The sequence below is a fragment of the Hyaena hyaena genome, unplaced genomic scaffold (genome assembly GCF_003009895.1).
Source record: "Hyaena hyaena isolate Hyena2069 unplaced genomic scaffold, ASM300989v1 scaffold_304, whole genome shotgun sequence".
NCBI classification, from domain to species: Eukaryota; Metazoa; Chordata; class Mammalia; order Carnivora; family Hyaenidae; genus Hyaena; species Hyaena hyaena.
In genome coordinates, this window is record NW_024080937.1 from 397784 (window position 1) to 425316 (window position 27533).

General features: G+C 38.0%; 1 protein-coding gene across 2 annotated transcripts in view; it reads right to left on the minus strand.

Moving 5' to 3' along the window:
- The window catches only part of GAB1 (GRB2 associated binding protein 1), a 123138-nt gene that overhangs the window by 16150 nt on the left and 79455 nt on the right, over window positions 1–27533 (minus strand). For both annotated transcript variants that reach the window (XM_039248214.1, XM_039248215.1), the window contains exons 2-6: window positions 25558–25852; window positions 14467–14692; window positions 9664–10265; window positions 8325–8410; window positions 7835–8138 (exon numbers count right to left, since the gene is read on the minus strand). In XM_039248214.1, coding sequence (XP_039104145.1) covers window positions 7835–8138; window positions 8325–8410; window positions 9664–10265; window positions 14467–14692; window positions 25558–25852 — 1513 coding nt within the window. The remainder of the gene's footprint in view (window positions 1–7834; window positions 8139–8324; window positions 8411–9663; window positions 10266–14466; window positions 14693–25557; window positions 25853–27533) is intronic.

A 27533-nucleotide genomic window follows, 5' to 3' on the forward strand; every position in this document is an offset into this window, starting at 1 on the left:
ATTTAGTCGACATCTAATAGATGGCAAAATTAGAATTTGCTGATTAAATGCCAGTATCTAGTACCTGATCTACCGAAGGCTAAAAATTTCTGAAAATATGAATCTCTAGGTTATAAAATAGAAGAGGTCTCTAATGAACCAATTTTCTAATTTAGGTAGTTAATACATTGAGTTTATTCAGAAACGAGGCAGGCCTAGTTTAAAATGTGAGTGATAAAATTTGGAGCCATGGTCCTACCCCTAATGCTGACCTATGCAGGGCCTACAATGGGAAAGCACTTTCCTAAAACAATGGAGGATGTCATCTTTTTATAAACTCCCCAAAATAATGTACTTCCCTTAAAAAAAAAAAAAAAGTAAGAGGCAGAGGGTAAGGTTTACTACAGAAAAATACACTTATTTTCAGCTGAAAGGCTTTTACAGATCAAATCCAGCTTTTTCATTTTAGGGATAAGATACCCCTCAAGGAAGGACAAAAGAGGTTAAGCGACTTGCTTGGGTCGCAACATTAATTAGAGGACAAATGAAGGCTTGCCCTAACCTCCTACCTGCTGGTGTGTGCTCCTGTGCTGTCCAAATTGTCTATCTCTTTGGGAATAGACAATCCTAGGAAACCAGTGTTTAGAGGTCAGTTTTGAACTACTAAGTTCAGTTTGAGATCTTACAACTACTTAAATGCCACAGATAGTTGATTTGTGAGTAATGTGACAATTAATAATTACAAATTGCTTTTCAGAGTGACTTTTGGTTTGGTGGTGTTCACTCAGTGTCTTTTGCCCTCCTCCTTTTCAGCAAGACCCACCCTCATTAGCTTTCAGCTTCCTCCCGATTTTTCAGTGTGGTTATCTCCCAGTGGTCACCCTCTGTATCTCTCAACTTTGCACCCTCAGTATATTCATCTATGTTTGTGGTTAAATACTCAACATCATGTGACTAAACCCACCTGCCTGTGAACTATCCATTCTTCCATTGTCTGACGTGTCCCCACGGTGATCCTTCTAATACCTGACCCTGAACTGATCATTTCTTCTCCAAACCAATCTCCCCTCCCCCATTTTTTTTTTTAGTATCTCAAGGGTTCTCCTTGGCTTTCTTAATAAAAAATATTGTATCAGGGCACCTGGGTGGCTCAGCCTGTTAAGCATCCGACTTCAGCTCAGGTCACGATCTCGCAGTTCCTGGGTTCGAGCCCCACGTCGGGCTCTATGCTGATAGCTCAGAGGCTGGAGCCTGCTTCAGATTCTGTGTCTCCCCCCTTCTCTGCTCCGACCCTGATCTGTCTCTGTCTGTCTCTCAGCAATAAATAAATATTTAAAAAAATTAAAAAAACATTGTATCATGGGGCGCGTGGGTGGCTTAGTCAGTTAAGCTTCCAACTTCAGCTCAGGTCATGATCTCATGGTTCGTGGGTTTGAGCCCCGCGTCGGGCTCTGTGCTGACTGCCAGCTCAGAGCCTGGAGCCTGTTTCGATTCTGTATCTCCCTCTCTCTCTGACTCTCCCCTGCTCATGCTGTCTCTCTTTCTCTCTTTCAGAAATAAACAAAACATTAAAACATTTTTTAAAAATTGTATCAAGTGTGGTTTTAAAAGTGTATTTATAATAAAATGTACCTGTATTTTCTACTCCACACAGAGTCTGAGGTTGATTTGGGGGCAAAAGTCACAATGTGGAAATGTGGTACTCAACTGTACTGAGTCAATTAGGCATTTTGTTAGCTTTATTTCTTTACATCCCTCCAAACTCAATTTGACATTTATGTTCCAGACAGAAATAAACGTCATACCCAAATGACAGCCCAGTATCACTTATGAGGAGAGAAAGGTGAAAAAGGATCCACGGTGTTAGTATGCCTGTACTGGCCCTGTCTTCTTTTCTACTGCTTCCTGGCAAATATTTGAATGTTTTCCTGATTGTTGGAGAAAAGTATGAAAATAAGGAGTAAGATATAAAAATAATAAAATGAAGCAAAAATAAACAAAATTTGGAGATACACTGATTCTCAAATTCTGAGAGTAAGCAGAAGAACTCCTTTGAGCCTTAACTTATAAATCCAAGGCAGTTTACAACCTGGTTTTAGCTACACTAAATCTGAACAGAGAAAGCAACACACTATTTCTTTTGCAAAGGGCACTCACTACTGGAGAAATTCCTATTGGGCTTCAACCCTTATAGGGTCAATCTCTGGATCATGTGACTTAGTCCCTAATTTGGAGTACAAATGAATAAATCTTCATCTCCGGTTTAGATCTTTCCCTGGAGATTCTAACCTACACATCTGCACAACTACCCCATATGGACGTTCTGCAGGCTACAGTAGTTTCACACTACATGTTCAAAATGGAATTTACCCTTTGACTCACCACCACAAACCTGCTTTGTTTCCTCTACTAGCAGCTGCCATCACAGATCTCTTAGAAGTCATTCTAGATTCTACTTTCTCTCTAATCTTTATGCTATCCATTTTAATTTATTAAATGATTTCCACCTATACTCTGAATACCCTTAAAACTTCTAAAAATCACTTAAGTCCCCAAGTTGAGGGACCCTGAGAGCCAGGAAAGGAATTTTGTTATGCCTTTCTCATCTAATCACTTCTAAACCAAGGCTCTAAGAACCTTGGATCTGGAAAACTGAGCAAAGCACTCTCTGAGGAAGACGCTGAAAAAATGTGACTTTTACAACATTTTAGAGAATACAGTTTTTCTTTTCCTTTTTTCTATCATATCCTTAAATCTTAGACTGAGCTTTCTAGGGGCTAACCTGATTATGTTACTTGCCTGCATAAAACCCTTTAATGGTATACCCAGAATAAAGCCCAGACTCATTAGCATGGATGATAACACTCCCAGAATCAGGCACCTGCAAGGCACTGGGCAGTCCCTCCTCCATTCATACTTTGCTCCCGTCCTCCCTTCCCATCTGATTTCCTCCCTCCCACTCACGACTCAGCCAGTCCCATCTGCCCTCTTTTAAAGGATCTGGGTATGCTGTTTATTCGGACTAAAAGAACCTCTGCCATCCTCCCCTCCTCTACCATCATTTAATTGCCATTCACCCTCTCAGACTCAGACTTTCCTCTGGGGAGCTTAGATAACAGTGCCAAAAGCTTACCTCAACCACAGCGCCTTCCACACTAATTATGATAATGTGTTTACTTTTCTACCTCCACTAGACAGTGGGCTTCTTCAGGGAAGCCATTTATACCTTCCTTGTGTTCAAAGACCCAATACCTAACAAAGACTATATCCTGTAATTGGCAGGCACTTAAATCTATGTTGATGAACTACAGTTTTCTTATAGCTGGTGGTGTTTAATCTGATCAGCATCATAATTTTTTGTTTGTCCTTTAAATGGAAACTAAGAACAACTGAATGCTCTTTCAAAAGTTGGTCATTCCAAATATGGTCAAGGAAGTCACAAGAGGTCAGTTTCAAATAAGCAGATGCAGTCTTTTTTTAAAGTTCATACACTACTAAGTATTATTTTAGTAGGCACTGCTTACATAAATTCAACACAAAGTGAAACATTTTCTGTATAATTACATTTAACTTAGCCTAAAATGTTTACTCTTCTGCAGTTTTAAAGATTATACTGTTTCCATTAGGCATCTCAAAAATTAAGAAAGAAGAAAGATAATTTACAACATTATTATCCTCTGCTAAATTCCAAAAGGTAATCCAGGTAGTATCATGAAAAATGTTTACACCTGTTTTAATAGTCTCATTGTATGAAGAGGAAGATAATAATGATACTTATATATCGGAAGGTAAAGAATATTTAGGAAAAGAAAAAAACAACCTGCATATAAAGGCTATGCTATAAAAATGCACTTATTTTTTTAAAAAAGCTTTATTTAGTAATCTCTATACCTAACATGGGACTCAAATCATGACCCCAAGATGAAGACTCTTATGCTCTTCTGACTGAACCAGCAAGGCACTCCAAAAAGTCACTCCATTGTCATTTCCTCTAAACTGTAACTCTAAACCAAAAATCTGACTTGAGATTCAAACTTAATACTTATTTATTAAAATCTAGTTATATTAACTAGTATCATTCATCTCCCAAACATTTATTATAGGATAAAAGAAGTTTTTAAAGAGCACACTGGGGCACCTGGATGGCTCAGTTGGTTAAGCATCTAATTCTTGATTTAAGCTCAGGTCATGAGATCAAGCCCCGAGTTGGGCTCCATGTTCAGTGTGGAGTCCTCTCTCTGACTCTCTCTGTCCCTCCCCTGCTTATGCTCATGCTCTCTCTAAGTAAATAAACAAACATTTAAAAAAAAAGTCAAAAAATAAAAATAAAAAGCATGTTAATTTTTATTCATATTCAAAAACTAAATTTAAAAGATCTCTTGAAAAAAATGTTTTGGGCCCATATATCAATTGTGCCAAAAAGACCCATCTAGGGAAGTTCCTTGGGACTGGTCTTCTGGATGTTTCCTATGCTGAGGTGAAGACCTGAAGATAACGTAATCAGACTAATGTACAAAAACACCAGAAATAAATCAAAACCAATACAATAACTAATGGTCAAAACTACTGCAGAAAGCCATGGATGAACAAAGCTGAACAAAACAACGTATAAAAATAGCATCTCAGGCTCAAATGGCTGCCATGTCATGTTAGAAGAAGACTAGATGGAAATGGGGGGTGGGGGCCTAGATCAGTTCAGTGATCACATATGGTACATTCATGTAATGATTTATTTTAAGAAAGGCTACAATAAATACAGAAATTTCCAAAACTTTATAAACTTGATTTTCAAGTAAAATATAAATTTTAGTTGAAGTAATCGCTGCATTTACAATGACTCATCTGATCTCCTATATTTAATATAATATATATAAATTATGATTTTCTCTTCTATTAATAGACCCAAAAGTTGGTTCAAAACAAATACTATCATGACAAAAAATAGTACGGGTGAAAATATAGCTACCACAGGTTGGGTGGTGGGCAAAAGGGTTCATGAAAGTATATTAAACATAAGTGTTTAGAATATCTATGTGTTTCTGAAGCTTCAGTTACTCAGAAGTATTTGAAAAAAGTATCTGTACTGCTAACTACAGCAGCTGACATCTATATTTGGGGTTATAAACAAGACCAGAATGTCACTCATTTGTTGTAGGCTCTCCCAAAGACGACAATCACAGAAATTGGTTATGTTGGGTGTTGAACCGTTTATATTAGGCTTTGAAACTAATCAAGCCATATTTGATAGAATTACGTTTGCTAATTTGAAGCTTAGTTAATAAGAGATATTAGAATAATAGATCGAGCTATGTATCTGATGCCACAAAATGTGGAAATAAAACAGACTCATCTGACGCTATGCATGAGAAGAATTTCATGACCAAATAAGACATCTGTTTTACAGCTTAAGTTTTTAAAGACAAACTGCTCCAAGATCTGAATTTGGGTTTTAAAATACGTTTTTCTTGAAAAGCTATAACTTTCTATAGTGAGTTGACAAACTTTGCCAAGTTAAATAGTCTCTCATACTTCCTTTCTTGTATCATATTTATTTAAAAAGTACAACAGTACTAAAGAAAAAGTCAAAACTTTTTTCTTTTTAATGACTATGATTTCAGTAATCTTTTTACTGTTTTGCTAAACTTATTCTCCTCAATTTTGCCAGAAACTATTTTAATCCGGGTGCTTTCTCAGTTCATTTTGTATCTAAGCATAAATGCCAAATAAGCAACTGGCCAATGAACTCAGGATTGTCTCTCAATAGTTCACTTAATTTTTAAAGACTGAACACAATCTGCAGAAGTAACCCAGAACCTACTTTGTTCGATTCTACCAAAAAGTCACTTCAAGTTTTTAGAGAACTAAGGCACTTAATTGCTAATATACTAGAATATATTGTATTTTCACCATATAGATAGGGAAGTATAATTATATATATATGAAATATAAATAATACACAGTATATACATGTTATGTTATCATGATATATACATAAGATAATGTATATTATGATATGGGGTACATGAGCCCTGTCAGACCTAGAGAATACTAAAAGATCCTAAAACCTTTTAAAAATATAAATAAGGAATCTTTTGCATATTGCAATGCAAAGAAGACAATGACTAAAAATGTCTAAATAGATTTAAAGACAAATGAGGACAAAGAGAAGCAAAAGGAAAAGTTGTCAAATAAAAAGCCTGTGCTGCTCACACCCTTTCTAAGATACCCATCCCTGATATGGCCCTGCTGCTGGGGCCGTCTGGGTGTCTGTGGATGTTGCGTATGGTTATCTTTCTAGCTGGGAGACCAAAGGTGGGCAGCTGACCAGTGGCAGCCAGTCTATGGGCTGGCCTGCAATTAATCACATGGTGTGGTGTGAAAAGACAAATAAGAACAATCAGATTATCTGTAAGCACTCTAAAGTGAGTGAATAATGATTAAGGCAATTAGCAGCAGACACGCAAGCTGCAAGGGCACTAAAAAGGGGCCATGAGGCAGAACTGAGGCCACAGAGGGGCACTATAGGCCAAAGCTCTTGAAAAGCCGAAACCGTGTAGAGGCTATAGAACAGGAAACAGAAAAGAAAGAAATAACGTGAAATAGAACAAAGCAGATGCAAAGACTTCCCAGAGGACAGAAATGCAGACAGCAGGACAAAGGGACTCTGTTTCCAGTAACTTTCTTATTTCAGCACAGAACCATCCTTAATTAAAGGCAAAATAGAACAAAACACATTTTCTTTAGATATTCTGAGTAAGTCTTGGACTCTTCCCCACAAGTGGAACTTACTTAGAATTATTTTTAATGATCTAAACTCAGGTTAATGAGAAATTTACACAAATATTACATGCTCTTAAAAAGCTATATACAGCACATGAGACTTTTTAAATGTGCTGAATTCCCCAGAAATGGTGCCAACTCATCACCTAGCCAGGATTACTAACTTACTTGGTTGTCAAGATTAAATCACACTAACAACATGCTGCAACACAGCTAGTTGTCTGGGTTTTAACCACTCAGACCCAAAATTTAAAAACCTGGGTATGTAGTACCAGTTTGAAAATTTTCTTTTATATTGAATTCTTAACAAATCATGCTACTTTAGAATTTAATGTTACTTACGAGGGCCAGTGTGAAATAACAGAGTAGAAGCATTTATAATAACCCAGCAAAGGCAGAATAATTTTTAAGAAGTTGTTATATGGACAGACTGAAAAGACTATACAAGCAACCTCACTATTCTTAAAGAATTCTATCAAACGCACTAATAATCTCAAATCTGATTTGATATTATGTACTCCGGAGAAGAGGTTACAAAATTGTATTCAAAGCCCAAACTAGTCGTTAGAAGTGTTTAGTTTGCTCTGCAAAGTTTTTTGGTTTTTGTTTTATATTAAACTAGCTGATCGAACTCTAAAATCAAAAGATAATACTTATATATATAAGAGCTGAAATTTTTGGCTTCTTTTGATACATCAGATGATTTGCCCATATGGGCCCATATTATTTTCGCAAGTCAACAAAGGATTATAGCCAAGGAGTTAGTTATTCCATTTAGAATGGGCAGGTGCATTCCAGTTTCTCCTAATTTTCTCCCGTTGCTTGCCAAACCTTGTGAATATTTCAGTTTGTAACCTCTGCTCTAGAGACAGGGTACAGAAATCTCACCTGGGCCATCAACCTACGAAAATTATTAATCTACAAACAGCAACACCGCACATAAACAAGTTGATAACTAAGGTACTATGAAATACTTCAGAATTTCTAGTCCCAACTCCACTTTGGATTTAACAACAGTTAAGTGCAGATCTAAGCTGGCAGCCCCCAGCCCTTTCACCATGCCAGGCCTGCTTACCTTTTCTGTCCGGCTTGAGGTTCCTATCCACAGGGGGTGGTTCACAGTCTGCAACAGGAACTGGCCTTCGGGGAGGGGTCTTTGGGCTGGACCGGAAGCCCATGTGAGCAGGAGGAGGAACTTGCATTCCAAACGAAGAAAAATCAAATGTTCCTGGAGTCATTGGCACATAATTTGCTTCCTGAATTGGTTCCGTAAAACTGCTGGAATGTTGTCGTGGAGGAGAATTGGGATTCATTGGGACATAATTTTCATCCAGTTCTTCACTTGATACACTTCCCACTGTCAATATATTTTTGATTTTCTAAAACACACATACGTTTCTATTAATAAACACAAACTGTTATCAAACAGGAAAACACAGTTGTAAGTCAGACCTATTCATATGGATCTGAAAGGACTTCTATCATGATCTCCTTCAGTTTTGGGGCGCTAAGTATGAAGTTCCTGATAATGAAATACACTTGGTGCTAAGGTCAATTATACTTACAAAGTGGTTATGGAAGCCTTCAAGTGAACTAGATCTGTCACTTGGAAATGTTCGTGGAATATCATAGCAGTCTTGAGAACTAGCATCTAAAATAGAAAACAAACTATCAGCATTTCTTCCCATCTTTGCCATTTCTCAGGATTCTCAGAATGGTCTGTTCTCTTTCTTTACATACCTGCACGCAGGTATGCATGCACACACACCAGTTTTTAAAAAGATGTTCACAGAACAGAATCTTGAATGGGCACATTAAACAACCAGAAATCAAGGACACTCACTGATATGCTAACCAGTACCAGCATTTGATTATGCCAATAGATGGCTGTCTAAGCCTGGGATGAGATGGGTTATTTAAAGACAGAGAAAAGAAATACTTCTGTTTTCCCATCTTTTGCACCACCTTGGGCCTAACTTCCATCTCAGTAACCTATAATCAGATTATAAAGCTACGTCAAGAAGGGAATTAGAAATTGGTATTGAATGGCCAAATAAAGTACCCATATTAGTACTATTCATGATGCCTTAAATTTTCATTTTCTTTAGGACAGGTGGATAACTCTACCACAAAATACAGAAACGTTAGCCACATAGTTTTTAGGGTATGTGCCTCTTAAACTCTGGCCTTCTATTTTTTAGGACTTTAAGAACCTCAGAGTGTGACCCAGACTGAATTTTTCCCCTTCTCAAGGTCTGTAACTTTTGGCAGGCTCTAGGAGATGGTATACGACTAAGTGAGGTGGCTATAGGGCTAGGGTCAAGGGAGAGGAGATTCAGAGCTTTAAAAATAAATAAAACCAACGAACAAAACACAGAATGGCAGGATGAGAACGGACTATACTTGTTAGGCACAACGTATAAATTGCTTATGGAGGAAGGAAGGAAACAGAGCCCAACAGATGTGACACGAAGTGGCCATGATGGCACACAAATACAGGAAAGGGATGACTCGGAGGGGCTATGTGGCTGGTCCTTTTCCTGCTCCTCTGTCCCATTCGAGAGTCTACCCACCCAGGATACATGGAAAGCAGGAAAGAGGGGTACACACTTCCTGAGGCAGGAAGGTATTACTAAGGCCATACTTCTTCAGGGATGAAACACTCCACCGCTTTCTCCCTTCCAGCAGAGCATGCACACAGGCGCACGCATACTGCATGCACAAACACCCTTCCAAGGATCTACTGAGACTCTGCTATCTTCACTACATGAGTGGGTGACTGCAGAGCTGAGGGAAAAAAAGGACTGTCATTTACCATCATTCTATACTGAAAAGAACAAATATTCAGATAAACAGATTTTCTATCGTTAACTTCTAACACAGAAGAAGCCAGTTAGAGCTGACCTTTTCGCAATTTGTTCAAATCCACAGTGGAAATGGTATTACTACGTGATGGTGGCATCCCTGCTGTTGGGATACAGTAACTACTGTCAGTATCTGAGGCCGTGCGTGTGATACTACACGTTTCCACAGGCGATCGGTCATGAGCCAGATGTGGTTTCGGTGGCCGAGGTGGAGGAATATCTGGAATAGTGTCTAGCTTTGACGTCTGTCCCAAAGTTCCTTCTGGAAATGTTCGTGGAATCTGATAAGTATTACCAGGTGTTGGAGGAATGTCATAACTAATAGATACATGCCTCATTTGAGTCTCTACACTTGATGTCCCAGATGGGGTATTAAAAACATAGAGTTCTCCATCTGCCTCGGTACTTGATGGAGACACCTTTGGTAAAACATCGTGGGAGTAACTTCTGGGCAGGTTATAGAGGCTGGAGTCTACAGAGACAGATGCAGCACGAGACGGTGGAGAGTCATACATCATTTGCTGCTGGAAAAAGCCATTCACTCCATGTTTGCTCTGGGAGGAAGCAGGATTTTTATGAGAAGGGACGTTATCATTGCAGTCTGTTTCAGAAGAGGTGGATTTTGCAGAATCAGCATGTGTTCTAAATAAAAATTGTTAATGACAGAAAATAAAACACAGTGAAGGCTACATTTTAATAAATATAGTTTAGCAATCAAACTACATGGCTTCTTCATTAGATTTTTTTGGTGTGATCCATAGATTTAAAGCATGAATGTTCCTTAGTTTTTATGATTATACACCAGATAATAAAACCACCACCACAAAACCACCAAAAGCATTCTCCCTAATTCCTGCCCTGTACGTGCCCACACCCCCAACTCCACCTATCAAATCCACGATACCTGAAGCGCTGGAATTAGAAAGGTACAAAACTCTGAGAAAGGTAAATGATTGAGGCATAGACACAAGGAAAATCATTTCCCCTGAAGAGCATGCAGAAGCCTCGTGCCAGTGCAGTTTATCAAGCTGGTCCATTGCTCTTTAGGCCACCTGTGGCAAATTTGTTGTTCTGTAAGACGGTAAGTCTAATGATTACCTGGTATTGAATAAATTCAGTATGACCTATAAGGAGGTGGCAGCTCGAAAGGTTTGTGTATCTTCCTTTCCACTAATTTTCTTTAACAAGCATTCAGCCAATACTATAAAGACCATCAAAATACAACCCAGAGAGTTTGCCAACTCCAAAAAATAATTACCCTTGAGAAATCTCATTAGAATACATTTAAAGTTTTGGGGTACATTTCTAGTCTCTGCTTTCTGCGGTACCACAAAATTTGGGTAAAAGCCAATATGAAACTAACAATACCAGCACATTGCACTTCCTTAACGGTTAATAAGATAACTTAACTTCTTATGAGTGTTGTCCAAAGTCCTGTAGGAACTTGAATTTAATCTTTTAAAACTTAACTTGGAGAGCTGTTTTAAGGTCTGATCTTCCCTGATGGCTTAGTAATACGTGGCACTGTGTATCACATGTATTCCTTCAAACTCTCCACCACTGGTGTCACGGAATCCATACTGCTACACCCTCACTTCCATTCTCCCCTGCTGATTACTCCCTTGTTCACCGACTGGCTCCTTCTCCCAGTGTCCCCACTTGGGAAGAGCCAACAGAATCCAATCTTCTGATTCTTTTATCACACATACCATTTAAAACTCCGCCTTTCTCATAACTTCACATTCTGAATGCTGACAACTCCCATCTTCTCACCAAACTCTGAGCCCCATATTTTCAAACTGTTCAAATATAGCTCTACTTGGTTACCCCAGCATTACCCTGCTTATGCATACCAAGCCAAATTCAACTTACTTCTGAAATGGATTGTACTTTCTACTTGCCATTAAAAGAAATGTCTTTATCCAGATTCTCTAGCTCAAAGTGCAATCAGCTTTGATTCACTCTCTTTGATCTCCACCATCCCTCAGGCACCAACTCCTTCTTCCTAACCAAGTAACTGTTTTCCTGCTCTGTTCCCACTGTCACCACCCCAAGTTCAGGCCTGGGTCTCTGCTAGGATCCATACCACCAAACCCTCCTAAGAAATCCCAGTGGGCCTCCTTCCTCCAATTTCTCCCTCTTCCTATGAACCCAAGAGACCATACTGTTATGTTGCTACAAGGTCAGTAGTTTCAGAATATGGTTTTCATATCGCTCATCTGATAGGAGAAAATACTGTTAAGAGTCCCAGGAGGCTGTGGGAACTACAAAAAAGCCCACAGGCAACTCCACTTGTACTGAGGCTACCTTCGCTGGCTCTACCTGAATGCCCTATCTTCTGTCTGACTCTCGCCCAGTGGAACCCTCTACTCTGGGTAGGCTTTCCTCTTACTTGCTTCCTCCTACCCCTCACTCTCACCTCGCCTTTCTCTCAAATGATTTTTATGTAGATTGCTAATGACAGAGTCCTTTTCTCTCACCAACAAGTGTAGTTCAAATCCTACTTCTCCTTTGAAACGTTTCACCCTCCATTTTATTTAAAAAAATTTTTTTTAACTTGTATTTTTGAGAGAGAGAGAAACACACAGTGAGTGGAGGAGGGACAGAGGGAGAGAGGGAGACACAGAACCTGAAGCAGGCTCCAGGCTCTGAGCCTGACATGGGGCTTGAACTCACAAACCGTGAGATCATGACCTGAATTGAAGTCGGACGCTCAACCGACTGAGCCACCCAGGTGCCCCACACCCTCTATCTTAAAAACACTTGCACTGTCCCTTCTAGGAATTTCTAATGCATCTACACATATGCTAAATTTGCACTTCACTTAATTCAACATGTGGGTTAAGAAAAGCTAGAAGTACAAGTAGTAAGTTCACTACCCTTGACTAGTTTATGGTTTGGTGAAGAATAAATTAAATATATCAAACTATTTCCAATTCTGAGGTAAAACACAAATAAGGAGACAAGACCAGGATGCTATGAAAACCCACAGAGGCATTTAGTTCAGCCTGGGAGTTTGGGGGACTGTTTCCCAGAGGAGTAGATGTCTGAGCTGAATCCAGAGTCCTGCTGGATGAACAAGGGTTTGCAAAGCAATTCTCCTGCCTTCACCTGCAGACACTTAATGTTTGCATGTTTTGACTTTTTCAAAAGCTTTGCTTGTAAACTCTGACAGTGACTGTATCTGAGGTGGCTTATGTAGTTAGTCTGTTCCTTCACAGCACCTAGCAAGACAGTGGGCACATAGTGGGTACTTCATAAATACCTGTCAATTAACTGTCACTTCTGCAAAATAGATAGATACAAAATATACCTGAGCAGGGATTCTGAGCAGAATTTCTACTATAACAGGAAAGCTGTAATACCAATGAGATCAATGAAAGATACCATATAACAAGTACTGAAAACTATCACTTAGCTGTTGGCTTTTAAAAAGTTGATAATGAAAAATAATTGTGAATCTCTACAAAATAAAATCTTAGTTAGTAGCATAGGTAACAAAGTTGCGAATGTGTAATTTTAAATACTCACAGCAAACAAGCAAAATCAAGTTAGAATTTGATATTATTAACTAGTGCTGATTTATAAAGATTTTTTTTTGTTGTTCTTACAGGTAAAATCCCATTACAACAAATATCTAGAAACCCATCGGTAGAATGTTTGTATTCCATTATCTTGAAGAAAATAATTCACAACAACCTAATCTGTGGTTCTTGACAAATTCTATATAAAAATTGTTGAATATGCACTTTGTACCATCAGTCTGGTAACAGTCACTTTCTCCGTGAAAACAGTTAACAACAACTTTTTGTTATAAAATAATGCTTAATTCAATCACTCTGTTTTGAAAAAAAGTATCTTTCACATCAGAAATTCATTCCCACTTTTATATACCGCAAACGAGGAGGACATAAAAATCCCCAACATTACTAGTTGCCACAACACTACTGATGGCAGACACGGGCTTCCTGATCTTCATTTTCTGGCTCCAATTCTCACCATTACCTCTGGCCTTCCAATTAATCAATAGAAAATGACAAGAGTGATCAAATGAAACTACTGTATAGCTTAGAAGAAAAGAAAGAAGCAGGAAGGGAGATGATGGGGAAATCAAGGATCTGAGAAAGGCTTTATGATACCTTTGGGCAAGCACTGAAATCGATATATTTGTTTTTACTTAGAAACGTATAAAGTCAGAGCTTTGGGGTAAGCTCTGCTTCATGGCTAGGTGTGATGACTGGAAAGTTGTATAGCTTTTAGCAATACACTTGATTGATTTGATTTCATCAAATTTCACTAAAAACCAATTTATATATTCCATAGAATTTGCTATACTGGGATTTTACCTGTATAATTAATTTCTCACACAGATCCAAAGCAACCACAACACACTCACTGCAATGGAATCGTTTTGCTTTCAAAATCTTCTAGTAGTAGGTATTCCTCTCCTTCTTCAGAAACAAAAGATGACCCTTGGCTGGTTTACAATCACATAAGAAATGGAGCAAGATCACCATTTATAAATCAGTGAAATCTGTTAAGCAAGTAATACTGTGAGTCTGTAACAAAGACTATGAAACAGGAGACAGATTTCCAAAAGAGCCTTGTAGGTACAAGTGTTCTTTGCCAAAGACGTTAGAGAATGTGTTTCTTCAATAAAACTCCTGAATATCAGATTATTAGAGGAATATAACCTGAAATATAGTAAGCCTAAGTGACACACCTGTAGAGCTGGGTTTCTTTTAAGCCTTCAAATCATAATTGTATAAGTTTAAAGGTAGGATCCCAAGTATGCACAAACACGCACACGCGCGCACACGCGCACACACACACAGGCATTTACCTAGTGGGTTCAGGCTTCTTGCTTTGACAGTTGATTAGCAAGAGGTAGTCTTGAGGGTCTTCCTGGATGCCAACAGTTTCTAGGTGTGGTGGAAGGTTAATTAGCTGATAGGGAGGAGGTGGAGCAGCGGAGGATGAATCCCCCTGGGTGGCTGGTGGTGCTGTGTTGGCAGCTAAAGGTAAATCGGCTGGCGCCTGTGCAGAGCTGCCCGGGGGCTTCACAAGATCTGCAACACCAAAGTGGAACTGTCATCGTTTACCCCATTTGAAGAATTGTTTCTTAAATAAAGCTACTTGGAAGTTTGGAGATAAAACTGTTTCAACACACAAGAACATGGTCAACCATGACAACGTCAGTTAAAACAAACACTACCTCTACAGCAATTACCTTTACCTCTACCAGAAATTATTGGCTCTTGTCAAAGAGGTATGAAGAGTAAGGCTCTTTCTTCCAGAGGCTATAATAAAGCCATCTTAACTTTGCCTTGAACAATCTCTAGTTTTGAGGCTACTGGAAGTGAAGATGTTTATAATCTTAGCTCAAGACATAGATTTTTTCCTGTAATAAAAAACAAAGTGTTTCCCATGCCAAGCCAACTTTCCAAAGAGGTCCATTTTATTATGTGGCATTTACAGGCTCAAGAATCACCTCTTTGCCCCATCTTTATTTTGCTGTTCATTCTTTTCTTTCTACTCCTCAGCAGACTAAGGAGAAACAGTTCTAATTCCGGGTTTCATGTTCAAGGAAAGAGTTTTTTCTGAAGGTTTCTCCTCTTCCCTCAGCTCATAGCCTCATTTACCATTCACTGGGTTTCTGTAATATTTTCATGCAAAAGGGGTCAGCAAGTGAAGGAGTAATTTATTTAGCACTTAGCAATGTTTTGAGAAGATACATGAAACTAGCTAAATTGTTTAAAGTAATTTGAAAACAAATTGAAAACCTAGAGATGAAATCCCACATTAATCATTGACACAACCAAGTAAATATTCAAGAGCCCAGAAGAAAAATTCTCTGCTAGTGTGGTTAGGAATACAAGGCTATAAATCCAGAAAAAGGTAAATACTCATTTATGAATAAACAAATTCACTTACTGTTTATGTTAGAACAGAAAAGGCTGGGGGCGCCTAGGTAGCTCAGTCGGTTGGGCGTCTGACTTTGGCTCAAGTCATGATCTCACAGTTTGTGGGTTTGAGCCCCACGTCAGGCTCTATGCTGACAGCTAGCTCAGAGCCTGGAGCCTGTTTCGGATTCTGTCTCCCTCTTTCTCTCTGACCCTCCCCTGCTCATGCGGTCTCTCTCAGAAATAAGTAAAATATTAAAAAAAAAAAAAGAACAGAAAAGGCTGGCTTCAAACTGAGGTGGTTTTTAATAACAAAACATTATCTAAGACACAAAAAAGTGGTAAAGGATTTAATATGTTCAACCAAATAAAATCAAATGGCAGTCATATGGCCTGTTAATTCACCAGGAAGGAGCTACATGTCAGCTCTAGCTCCTCTACAGACTATACGATAAGTCTACATGCCTTTGATAATGTCTTCATGTATTCAACTTTAATATCTGTATATGTACCACAGCAAAATTTATGTAGTTAAATTATGTTTTATAACTGTTCTTCCTAAGCATAGAAGCTTATATCATGGGGCGCCTGAGTGGATCAGTCAGCTAAGCATCTGACTCTTGGTTTGGGCTCAAGTCATGATCTCATGGCATTGTGGGATCGAGCCGAGAATTGGGCTCTGCACTGACAGCATGGAACCTCCTTGGAATTCTCTCTCCTCTCCCTCTCTCTCTCTCTCTCTGTCCCTCCTGCATGCTCTCTCTCAAAATAAATAAACTTTTTAAAAGAGCTCATAATTGTAAAGCTTGAATAACACACATTAGTATGGCTAGATATTAGCTTATCTTTATTTGTAGGCCCCCAAAACAAACAAAAAGGGTCAAAACTCCTATGCATCAGTGTGCCCTATGAGTGGTAAGTGCTCACACTGTTACATTCACCCAGAAGAAACTCACTAAGCACATTTTTAAAGAATGTTTATTTATTTTTGAAGGAGAGAGAAACAGAGTGTGAGCAGGGAAGGGGCAGAGAGAGAGGGAGACACAGAATCTAAAGCAGGCTACACACTCTGAGCTGTCAGCACGGAGCTGGATGTGGGGCTCGAACTCATGAGCTGTGAGATCACGACCTGAGCCAAAGTCAGAGGCTTAACTGACTGAACCACCCAGGCTCTCTATGTTATGCTGAAAGAGATTAAGGCAAGGGACATTCCCAAATCTTCAAGATCCATTCAACTGCACTGTGCAGTTTGGAATTTGCTCCTGAAGCATTCTGTCAGCCCTCCTAGGTGCTAATTAAGTATGAGGACTTCTTTCACTTGGAGAGTCTGGCCTGAGTAAACAGAAGTTGAGCTAATTTCTAACATTTTATCTTTGTTATCCTGCATGCAATGTCAAGTCTTCATACAAGCTCATCTAATAAAATCTAATACTTTATGCCAGGAGTTAGTTAATTCTTTCTTATTTGTGAAAGGTAAGAAAAGAAAATGGTGAGAACAGAAAATTTTTCTTTTGGGCATTTATACAACATAATGACATAATTTCAGTGGAAATTCATAAAGATCTCATTACGTCTAATAGATGTTGATTACCAAGAGTGTATACAATGTACTCTGTGAAATGTTTCACTGTTTTGACTTAGCTGAAAATATATAAAGATTTAGTTAAGAGGATTTTAAGTCAGTGACTCAGTAAATCCTTGTGGATTGCTGAACTTAAGAGAACTATGAAAAATAGTTACCTGAAATATAAAAATATTCAGAAAAAATATTTTCTGAAGAGCTTTCAAAAAACATATACAACTTCAAGGAAAAAAAAAGAGGAGAGGGGTCAGAAAGCAGTTACCATATCCTATAGGCTGTATTCACAAACACATTTTATATATATATATTTCTTCTTTTTGTCCCATAGAGGCATGGGAAAATTGTATGATCCCATTCAATTTTTAGTTCTGACCAAAACAAAATGAAACTCAACAGTGGAAATATATCATTAAATAAAAGAGTCTGAATCCTAATTTTCCACTGTAATTCCTTCCTAAAGTAAGCTTTCCAGGTGGATGTTTTTATACACACACTTTTCCTTGAATATTTTTTCTAAACTTGATTGCTCTACACTAAATGAACAGAGTGATTCATCTTCAGTGGGAGAAGAATCACCCAGCCAGGCAATCATGTTTGTCTGACCTTGTTTTATGAATACAATGGGACCATCTCATATTTAACTTTCCATTTCTTCCACCTGTGAATGACTAAAGTTTTTTATCCTCTTTAGAGATGCGAGATCCTCTCGATTTCTAGGAAAAAAAAAGATTGGGATTCAAAGGTTCCTTTTTAAAAAACATATAGTATCTTGTTCACAATACAGGAAAGCTTGCATGTACTTCTAAAAGGCAAGAACTAGAGAGAACTTCCACCATGTTCACTAGCAAGCTCATGAAAGAATAGACCTTTAAATAGCCATGAAAAGCAATCCTGACCATTCCAAACAAGATGGCATATGAAGGACTTAAAAAAGGAAGGGAACTGGGGCGCCTGGGTGGCTCAGTCGATAAAGAGTCCGAATTCAGCTCAGGTTATGACCTCACAGTTTGTGAATTCAAGCCCCGCACTGGGCTCTGTGCTGACAGCCCAGAGCCTGGAGCCTGCTTCACATTCTGTCTTGCTCTCTCTCTACCCCTCCCCCTGCTCATGCTCTGTCTCTCTGTCTCTCAAAAAAATAAAACATTTTTTAAATTTTTTTTTAAAAAAAGGAAAGGGAACACTGTTCTGCCACTTTGGTGCAGATAATGCGTTATCTTCAAAGTTTTAGTCTTTGGGGTTATTTTACTCATATTAATTTGACTTATATATTCAGCTAGGCATATTTTGATGCAAGCATTGCAATGTGTTTAAGTATTCTCCTTTCTGGCCAAAGTTAACCAATTGGTCTGAAAAACTTCTGTTCCACCTTATAAAGATTCGTGATTTGCCCCACTCTCCCTGACAAGTAGTTGGGCAGATTCTGTTTGTTGTTTTCTGCCTCACCTGGGTTTCTAACTTACTGCTCCTTCTAAGTAATGCTGGTATCAAGTTTCTGAGAACCAAATATCAGCTTAGGGTTTGCTTATGTGTGTAAAATTATTTCCTGTGTCTTAATTCAAAAGACATAAAGAGTATAATTAGCATCCATTAAAGGCCTAATAAGCTGCTGGAGCAAATTCTTAACTAAATTTTACTTAGAAGCTAATAAGTACTGGTAAGGTAAGCTTCAACCAGCTTCCAGTGAAGAGAAGTATTATTATGTGAGGAGAACCATAAATAATACATTGGCCCACATGATCCCTAACTTAAAGCACAGTTGTATCCTAGTTGGAACCATAATGCCCTGGTATTACTGCCCCACACAGAAGTTGGGGTGTTCAGGTAATGCCTCTAAACAATCAAAATAATATATATGTATATTTCTTTTAAATTAATTTTTTTTATATTAGAGAGAGAGAGAGAGAGAGCGCACATGTGTGAGTGGGGGAGAGGGGCAAAAGGAAAGAGAAAGAAACTTAAGCAGGCTCCACCCTCAGCAAGAAGCCCAACATGGGGCTCGATCCCACATGCTGGGATCATGACCATGCTGGGATCATGACCTGAGATAAATCAAGAGTCAGATGCTCAACCAACTGAGCCACCCAGGTGCCCCATATCTATATCTACATCTATATTTTTTTTTTCTCAAAAGGCACAAGACTTTCAACCACAGGGAATCTATTCTACCATTTCTCATTGGTAAAGAGAGTATTTCAGAGTTAATGTGACAGGTCCTCTGATTTTATAGCTCCTGCCATACACTATCTAGCATGTGGTAATAAAATTGTGGTGTTGCCCATGTCCTTGTCAGGAGACTAGATGAGATCCTTTTCTCTCAAGATGGGCTACATTTGCTGATAGGACACTTTCTGGTTTCTACTGCAAAAATTTTACCTTTATGTTCACAAATAGGTCAACAGGTAAATAGGTCAAGGTTACTCTGTTTCTTTTGATTACTAATTTACCTGGTCTGTTGTAGAAATTTTTTTTTGGTCAAGAGATGTATTTTGATTGGATCTATATCTAATTAACTTAGCAAATAAGAGTCTATCCACAAAGAGTATGCATTTATTAACATTGCTAAAGTAACTGTCTTCTCACTTCACAACACATTTGTTTTTTTATGTTTTATTTATTTCTGAAAGAGAGAGAGAGAGAGACAGCGTGAGCAGGGGAGGGTCAGAGAGAGAGGGAGATACAGAATCTGAAGACAGGCTCCAGGCTCTGAGCTAGCTGTCAGTACAGAGCCCGACGTGGGGCTCGAACCCACGAACTGTGAGATCATGGCCTGAGCCAAAGTTGGATGCCTAACTGACTGAGCCACCCAGGTGCCCTGACAACACACCAGTTTTTATAGAAGAACACTTTGTAAAGGTAACTCTAACAAATGGATCCAAACGAGAAACGTCAGTAGTCGCGATTTTTAGTAAAGCAACCTGCAATTTCTTCAGTTTATTAAAAAATTGAAGATCTTTAATCATAGCCCAATCTATGTAATGTGTTTCAAATAGAAAATTTTTTATCTTATTTGTCATGATGGTCTCCTTAACAGGTTGTAGAAACATTCTTGGAGACTTAGGAATAACCCTTAGGAAGTTCTGAAAATGTCTTAATTTTAAATCCAGAGGCATCATGTCATCAGAATCACTGTGGGGATTTTAAAGATCTAGGTGCCAGAGCCCCATCCCAGGAGACAATGGATCAAGATCTCAAGAGCAGTAACTTGAAATGTGTAAGAAAACAAAACAAAAGCAGAATAAACTCTAGTTGAACTGGTCCTCAGGAAAATGCAAATTAAAACTACAATGAAGGGCACCTAGGTGGCTCAGTCACTTAAGCAACCACCTCTTGATTTCCACTCAGGTCATGATATCAAGGTTGTGAGATCGAGGTCTCCCTCCCCCCCACCCCCCAGCTCTGTGTTCAGCATGGAGCGTACTTAAGATTCTGTCTTTCTCCCTCTTTCTCTGCCCCTCTCTTGCTTGCATGCTCTCTCTCTCTCTCTGAAAATAAATAAATAAATAAATAAATAAATAAATAATAAAACTACAATGAGACACCACTACACATTCATTAGGATGGCTAAAATGAATGACTGACAATACCAAATGTTAGTGAGAATGCAGCATAACTGGAAGTCTCCTACACTGCTGGTAGGAAAGCAACTAGTACATATCCTATGATGTAGCAATTCCACCCATAGCTACGTACCCACATGAACTAAGGGCTCATGTCCATCAAAAGGTATGTATAACAACAGCTCACAATAGCTTTATTTGTATCAGAATAGAAATAACCCAAATGTCTATCAACATTCAAACAGATCCTTAATTTGTGATATCTTCATACAATGGAATGCTACACAGGATGAAAAACTCCCACTACATGCTACGTGGATGAATCTCACAGACTTCTATTGGAAAAATGGAAGCCAGGTTCAATGGTTTTACTTATATAAAGTTCAGATATAGGCAAACTGATCTATGGTTATAAAAGGAAAATTTTTTTAAAAATCTGAGTTTTTACTTGGAAGAAGGATGAAAAAACCTTTTGGAGGCTGGAAGTGTCCTTTTTTTTTTTTTTTTTTAATCTGAGTGACAGTTACACAGATTTCTGTTTCTACACACAGATATAGATAGATGTATACAACTATATTGCACTATATATATATGCACTTCTCAAAATATCGTTACCATGTTATTTCCGCTGCCCCAGGTGACCACTGCTATTATTGAATACTCAGAATGCTGGCAAGCTGAATCTGCTTTTAAATTTTAGCTCATTGAACTGTGCGTGGTTCCTATGAATGCTATGAATATGTATACAACTATATTGCACTATATTGCTTAAGATCTGTACCTTTGACAGGAGTCATACCTGAATTAAAAGTAAATAGAAATAAATTTAGCAGTTCTCTAATTAAGAACTGCTTTTACAGGAAAGGGAGCATATGTATATTCTTACGTTAGTTTACCTACTTTTCTAAAGGGAAGAATATTAAACAAAGAATATTTTTAAGCCACTATTATCTGGGCATTTTGAGAAAAGCAACTCAACTGATTGATAAGAGGCAACTTTCTAATCTTGCACCCTGAAATTAGACCAGGAGCCTTTGCGCCAAGTTAGTTAGCTGTTTAGAGCCCTTAGGCTGTGTTTCCTGGCACTTGTTAGGCAGATTTAACAGCTTCCACCTTGGAGTAGAAACAAAAATAAATCTGCACATTTCCAAGAAAAACAAAAGAAATTAGTCTCTACCCTCAAATCTGCTAAATAAAAGCATTCATAGGAACCACACATAGTTCAATGAGCTAGAATTTAAAAACAGATTCAGCTTGCCAGCATTCTGAGTATTCAATAATAGCAGTGGTCACCTGGGGCAGCGGAAATAACATGGTAACGATATTTTGAGAGGTTCCTGGAATCAAAACACAGGTCAGATTTTTCCCCTTTCCTTTTGTTTTCAGCAAAAAGTAGTTATTCTCATAGGGACTGGGGATAGTTATTTTCTCGGACTGTAATAACCAAGCATAGGATATTTCTTCCCACATCTAGCCTGACACAGCAAAGGGAAAAACGGTTTCGTGTCATTAGTTCTAAGCCAAGAGTGGAGCATACTCAATTCTGAAATGGGAAGAGCACAGGGCTCAGGGGACAGATTCTAGGTAAAAACAAAAACACCTATTATTTAGTGACTGGTGGTGAGATCTACTTGGAAGCAAGAGAATATAAAGCAGGTGGTAAAGTAAATCGAAGAACAAAGACATTTTGATATTTACTTTGTCATATTAAATTGTATGAATGTGATCACAAAGGATAATAGCAGTTATTTGCAGTTTGAATTTCATATAAATCTTTAAATGTGTGGATTTTTTTCAAGGCATCTAGCAAAGTCAGCTACTACAAATGAATAAAGAAATACAGTGGTTAACTTTGAAGCGTTTTGCAGTTTTGCTACTATGCATGAAAAATCAAATTTATAGAATAAAATATTTTTGTGGCTCCTCGATACTACACAATGAAGGACTGTTCATCTTTCACTGATCTATGACTTACTAATTTATATACAGCTTCATGATTTAGGAGAAGCTCAAGTCTTCAACATCATAGTAAGACATTTCTAACTATGGCTATTTGGGAGAAAGCCAGGATGAACTTGCAAAAAATTCTATATTGTAGAATTTAGAAAACAAATGTAGTTACATTTAGGTATAGTTCATGAACTACATTTAGAAAGCACTGGCAAACTGAAATCCTTAGCAGCTTGTTTTAATGAATAAAAGTGAGTTATTAGCACAGCTGTTCGTGGTAACCAACTCATTATATACATCAAAATTTTTTTGTGTTTTTTTACATCAAATTTGATTAACAATACTGTTAGTTTTCTTACAACCTCCCTTTTTAGTGAAGATAAAACATTCACAAATTCAGTTTCATTCAAGACAAATGTATTTCTAATCTGTTTTAAAAGGATTTGGAAGTTTGACCCCCTCCATATATTAGTAAGTTTATAAAGTAAAAACACTGTGACTATAACTACAAATACATCGCCATCAAACTTCCAGATGATGAAGAGTCATTCTAAGGTAGACAAATGGACCAGACTCCATGCCTTGAAGCTTGCAAAGTTAATCTCAGATACTTGTGCATTTGAAATTCTTATTTTGGGGATTCTCAACTCTACCTACCCCTGAATGGGCTTCCAAAGTTTAGACATATTCCTTGACTGAAGAATGTATCTTCTCTAAGAGGGTATCTCATTTCCTTTGGCAACATATTTAGGGGAATTATACAGAAAACAGAGAGATGGAAGAACCCCTACTACTTAGTCTTTCAGATCAAATGAATCTACACAGGCAACCAATGAGGACAGGAGCCTACTTTGATGTCCCTAAAAACAAAATCTAAATTGAAACGATGTCATCAACAAAAAGAGTGTATGAAGACTTAAATAATTTTAAATAAAAATCACATAATGAAATTAATGTGGTATCTTAATCCACAAGTTATCATTACTGAGTGGTCATTAAATAGCCATTAGAGAGCTATCTCATTTGTGACTTTAGCTTTAAAATCCTCTACTGCACTCAAATATAGACCTTATAGGCAAGAGGAATGGAAAGGAGTTTAACTGGAATTAGAAGTCATACCTCCACTACCACTTAAAATGTGAACATATTTATTAGTAACTTTGCAAAAACCACCGAAGCCTTAATTCCACAGGTGAAACAATTTCTTGAGGCTTTTAATCACTAGAGCTCTGCGGAAAAGCTCTAGTTCATCAGCCACCTCCTGTCCATACTGGATGCCTCCTTGCCTGTTTGAGTGCGGCTCCCTCTCAGGATTCTGGATTTTCTCACCAAGGGGTTTCCCCACCCTACCGGGCCAATCCCAGCCCTAGAAGGCTCCTCCGTGTGGACTGCTGACTGGCCAGAGAGGAAGCAGCATGCTGACCTGAGCTAATTAGAGATGACTGCTATTTCACTTCAATTCGAAACTTGATGTTGATTGTTGATGCAATTTTTCCAGCCCTCACTGAACCTCCAACACTCCTAAATATAGATATTTGGAAATGCACACTGTAAATGGGAGTATAACCATGAAGATGCAAAGGTCAAAGACCTGAGGGCGCCTTTCCTTCTGATTTTTGGCTTTACAGACCTAAATTTGTGGTGAGGTCCCCTAGATATGTGTTTGCTGTAAAAGAAAAATAAGTAGAGAAGTGGACAGGGAGTAAGTGCTCAGGACAGCTATATAAGCACTGAAGAGGAATTCTGCTTGTAAAATTCTTTAAATTTTTTTTAATGTTTATTTATTTTGAGACACAGAGAGACAGAGCAAGAGGAAAGGAAGGGCAGAGAGAGAGGGAGACACAGAATCTGAAGCAGGCTCCAGGCTGTGAGTTGTCAGCACAGAGAACAACACGGGGCTTGAAATCACAAACTGTGAGATCATAACCTGAGCCAAAGTCGGCGCTTAACTGACTGAGCCCCGCAGGGGTCCCCACTTTCTTTATGAGACCTTTACTCAATCACTCAGTTCTTTCTGCTCCAGTCAAGTATGATTCTCTTCCACCTCTGGGTCCTTGCTCTCCCTTGCCCCTAAGCCTAGAGGGTTCTACATCCCTTTTTACATTTATGTATAAATACTACTTCCTTCAAAAACCTACAATTTACCTGAGAGGCTTTTCTTCACTACCTCTTATCCAAACCTTGAGCCTCTCCTTCTACCATGATCTTTTTAGGATCTTTGTGTTAAGTAAACTCATTTGTTGCTTTTAATCATGTTTTGTGACTATCACTTGCTCTTCATAGGTATTGACAGTCCTCTTGAGTATTTCATAATCCAATATAGTTTAAAAAAATTTTTAAATGTTTATTTTTGAGAGAGAGAGAGAGAGAGAGATTGATTGATTGATTGATTTAGGGGCAGGGAAAGAGGGAGACACAGAATCTGAAGCAGGCTCCAAGCTGCAAGCACAGAGCCCGACATGGGCTTGAAACCATGAACAGTCAGATCATGACTTGAGCCGAAGTCAGATGCTTAACCAACTGAGCCACACAGGTGTCCCATAATCCAATATAATTTTTAAAATAATGTCAAAATAATTGAGTCACATTAAAATGCTGTTTTTAAAATAGGTGAAAATAGTCAAGTATCAACAGTGCTATAAAGTTCAACTTAATATTTATATAAATTCAAGAAATGCTCTAAAATAAGTATATCTCCTTGTCACCTTCTTCAAGACATTTTAGCTACTGCCCCACATCGTTAGGTCTCTCTTTCTAAAACCTATAAAAAGCTTCCCCTCAAAACGATTAGAGGGTTAGTGCTTTTTCCAAATGGTGTTAGCTATTATAAAAAAGTAAAAGAAAATATATTGTGTAACTGAAATAATGAAGGATTTTATAATAGTTCTAAAAATGCAGTGGTAAAGGAGAACTCAGGTTGAATAATAAAATCTTGAACTTACCTTCCTCTGTAGGATTAAACCCACAGATGTCACAAATGCAACGAACCCACTTATTCATCTCTTCCTCACTGTCTGCTACCAAGTAGAAAATTCGGTCAATGGTGTTGATATCAAAAATGTAGCTGTTTTCAAATTCTTTTTTGTTAAATGTCAATCCAGCATCAACTTGCTGACATAAATTTAAATCAATAATACGGATAGGCTTCTTGGCATGATCATTTTTGTAATATTCCAAGACATCTGGATCTCCAGTTAAGCGACCACTGCGTAACACAAACCATCTCCTCTTCCATGCCTAGGGATGAAACAAAAACATTCACCTAGTATTAATTTGAGGGAAATCTTTCAAGAAGATGTACATTTATCAATGTGAATTTTACAAATGAATTGTTGAGAGAAAGTCACATACATGTTTTGTTTCCATGGAATAATCTACCACTCCAGCAAATTTACTGATGCCTCAATTAACTTAAAAAAAGGTGTCTATATATATATAGTTATTATTTTCTATTAGATCTTCTAATAGAACATTAGAAGATATTGATTGATATTAGATGATATTACATAATGTAACATCAAGTCAATAAACCAAGGAAAACTGACTTTTTACCAAATATAAAGAAGCAGCATTTCAACATATGATGCCAGGAAAACTGGGTCTCACATGCAAAAGAATGAAGCTGGACTCTACATCATACAAAAATTAACTCAAAATGAATCATCAAAGACCTAAACATAGGAGCTAAAACTAGAAAACTCTTAGAAGAAAACACAGGGAAAAGCTTCATAACATTAGATTAGGCAATGCAGAAGAAACACAAAAGAAAAAAAAATAGGTAAACTGGATTACATCAAATTTAAAAATTTACACATTGAAGGACTCAATCAACAGAGTGAAAAGTCAGCTCACAGAATGAAAGTATCTGCAAATAATGTCTCATAAAAGATTAATGTCTAGAATATAAAGAGAATTCCTACAACACAGTTAACAACAAAAATAAATAACCCCGGTTTAAAAATGTGTAAAGGACTTCAGCAGATTCTACAAAGAAGATACACAAATGGCCAATAAGCACATGAAAAGATGCTCAGAATCACTATCATTAGAGAAATGCAAATCAAAACCACAATGTGATACAACTCCTTACTCATTAGAATGTCAGTTATCAAAAAAAGCAGAAAATAACAAGTGCTGGCCAGGATGGCAGAAATCAGAACCAGTCTGGAAAATGGTAAGGCAGTTCCTCAAGAGATTCCAATTGTATATGTCCAAAAGAATTGAAAGCAAGGTCTCAAACAGGTATTTGCACACTCCTGTTTTTAGTAGCATTACTCACAACGGTCAAAAGGTAGACGCAGCCCAAGTGTCCATTGATGAATGAAGAAATGAACAAAATGTGGAATATACTATTCAGTCTTAAAAGGGAAGAAAATCTAACACATGCTGTAACATGGATGAATCATGAGATGTTATGTTAACTGAAATAAGCCAGTCACAAAATGACAAAAAATTGTATGAGTCCACTTATATGAGGTACCTACAGTAAGCAAATTCATAGAGACCAAACGCAGAATGGTAGTTGCCAGTGGTTGGAAGGTAGGGCTAAGGAGTTAGTGTTTAGGGCAGAGTTTCAGAAGGGGATAATGAAAAAATTCTGGACATAGAGAGTGGTGATGATTACACAACAAAGTGAATGTACTTCATGCCACTGAAGCTGTACACTTAAAAATGTTTAAAATGGTAAATTTTATGTTAGGTATATCTTACCACATTAAAAAAAAAAAACCCACAAGGTTTTTCATGCCTTAATATTAAACCATAAAGAGTACATAAAGTGGGGGCACCTGGGTGGCTCAGTCGGTTAAGCCTCCAACTTCAGCTCAGGTCATGATCTCATGGTTTGTGGGTTCGAGCCTCACGTCAGGCTCTGTGCTGACAGCTCAGAGCCTAGCACCTGCTTCAGATTCTGTGTCTC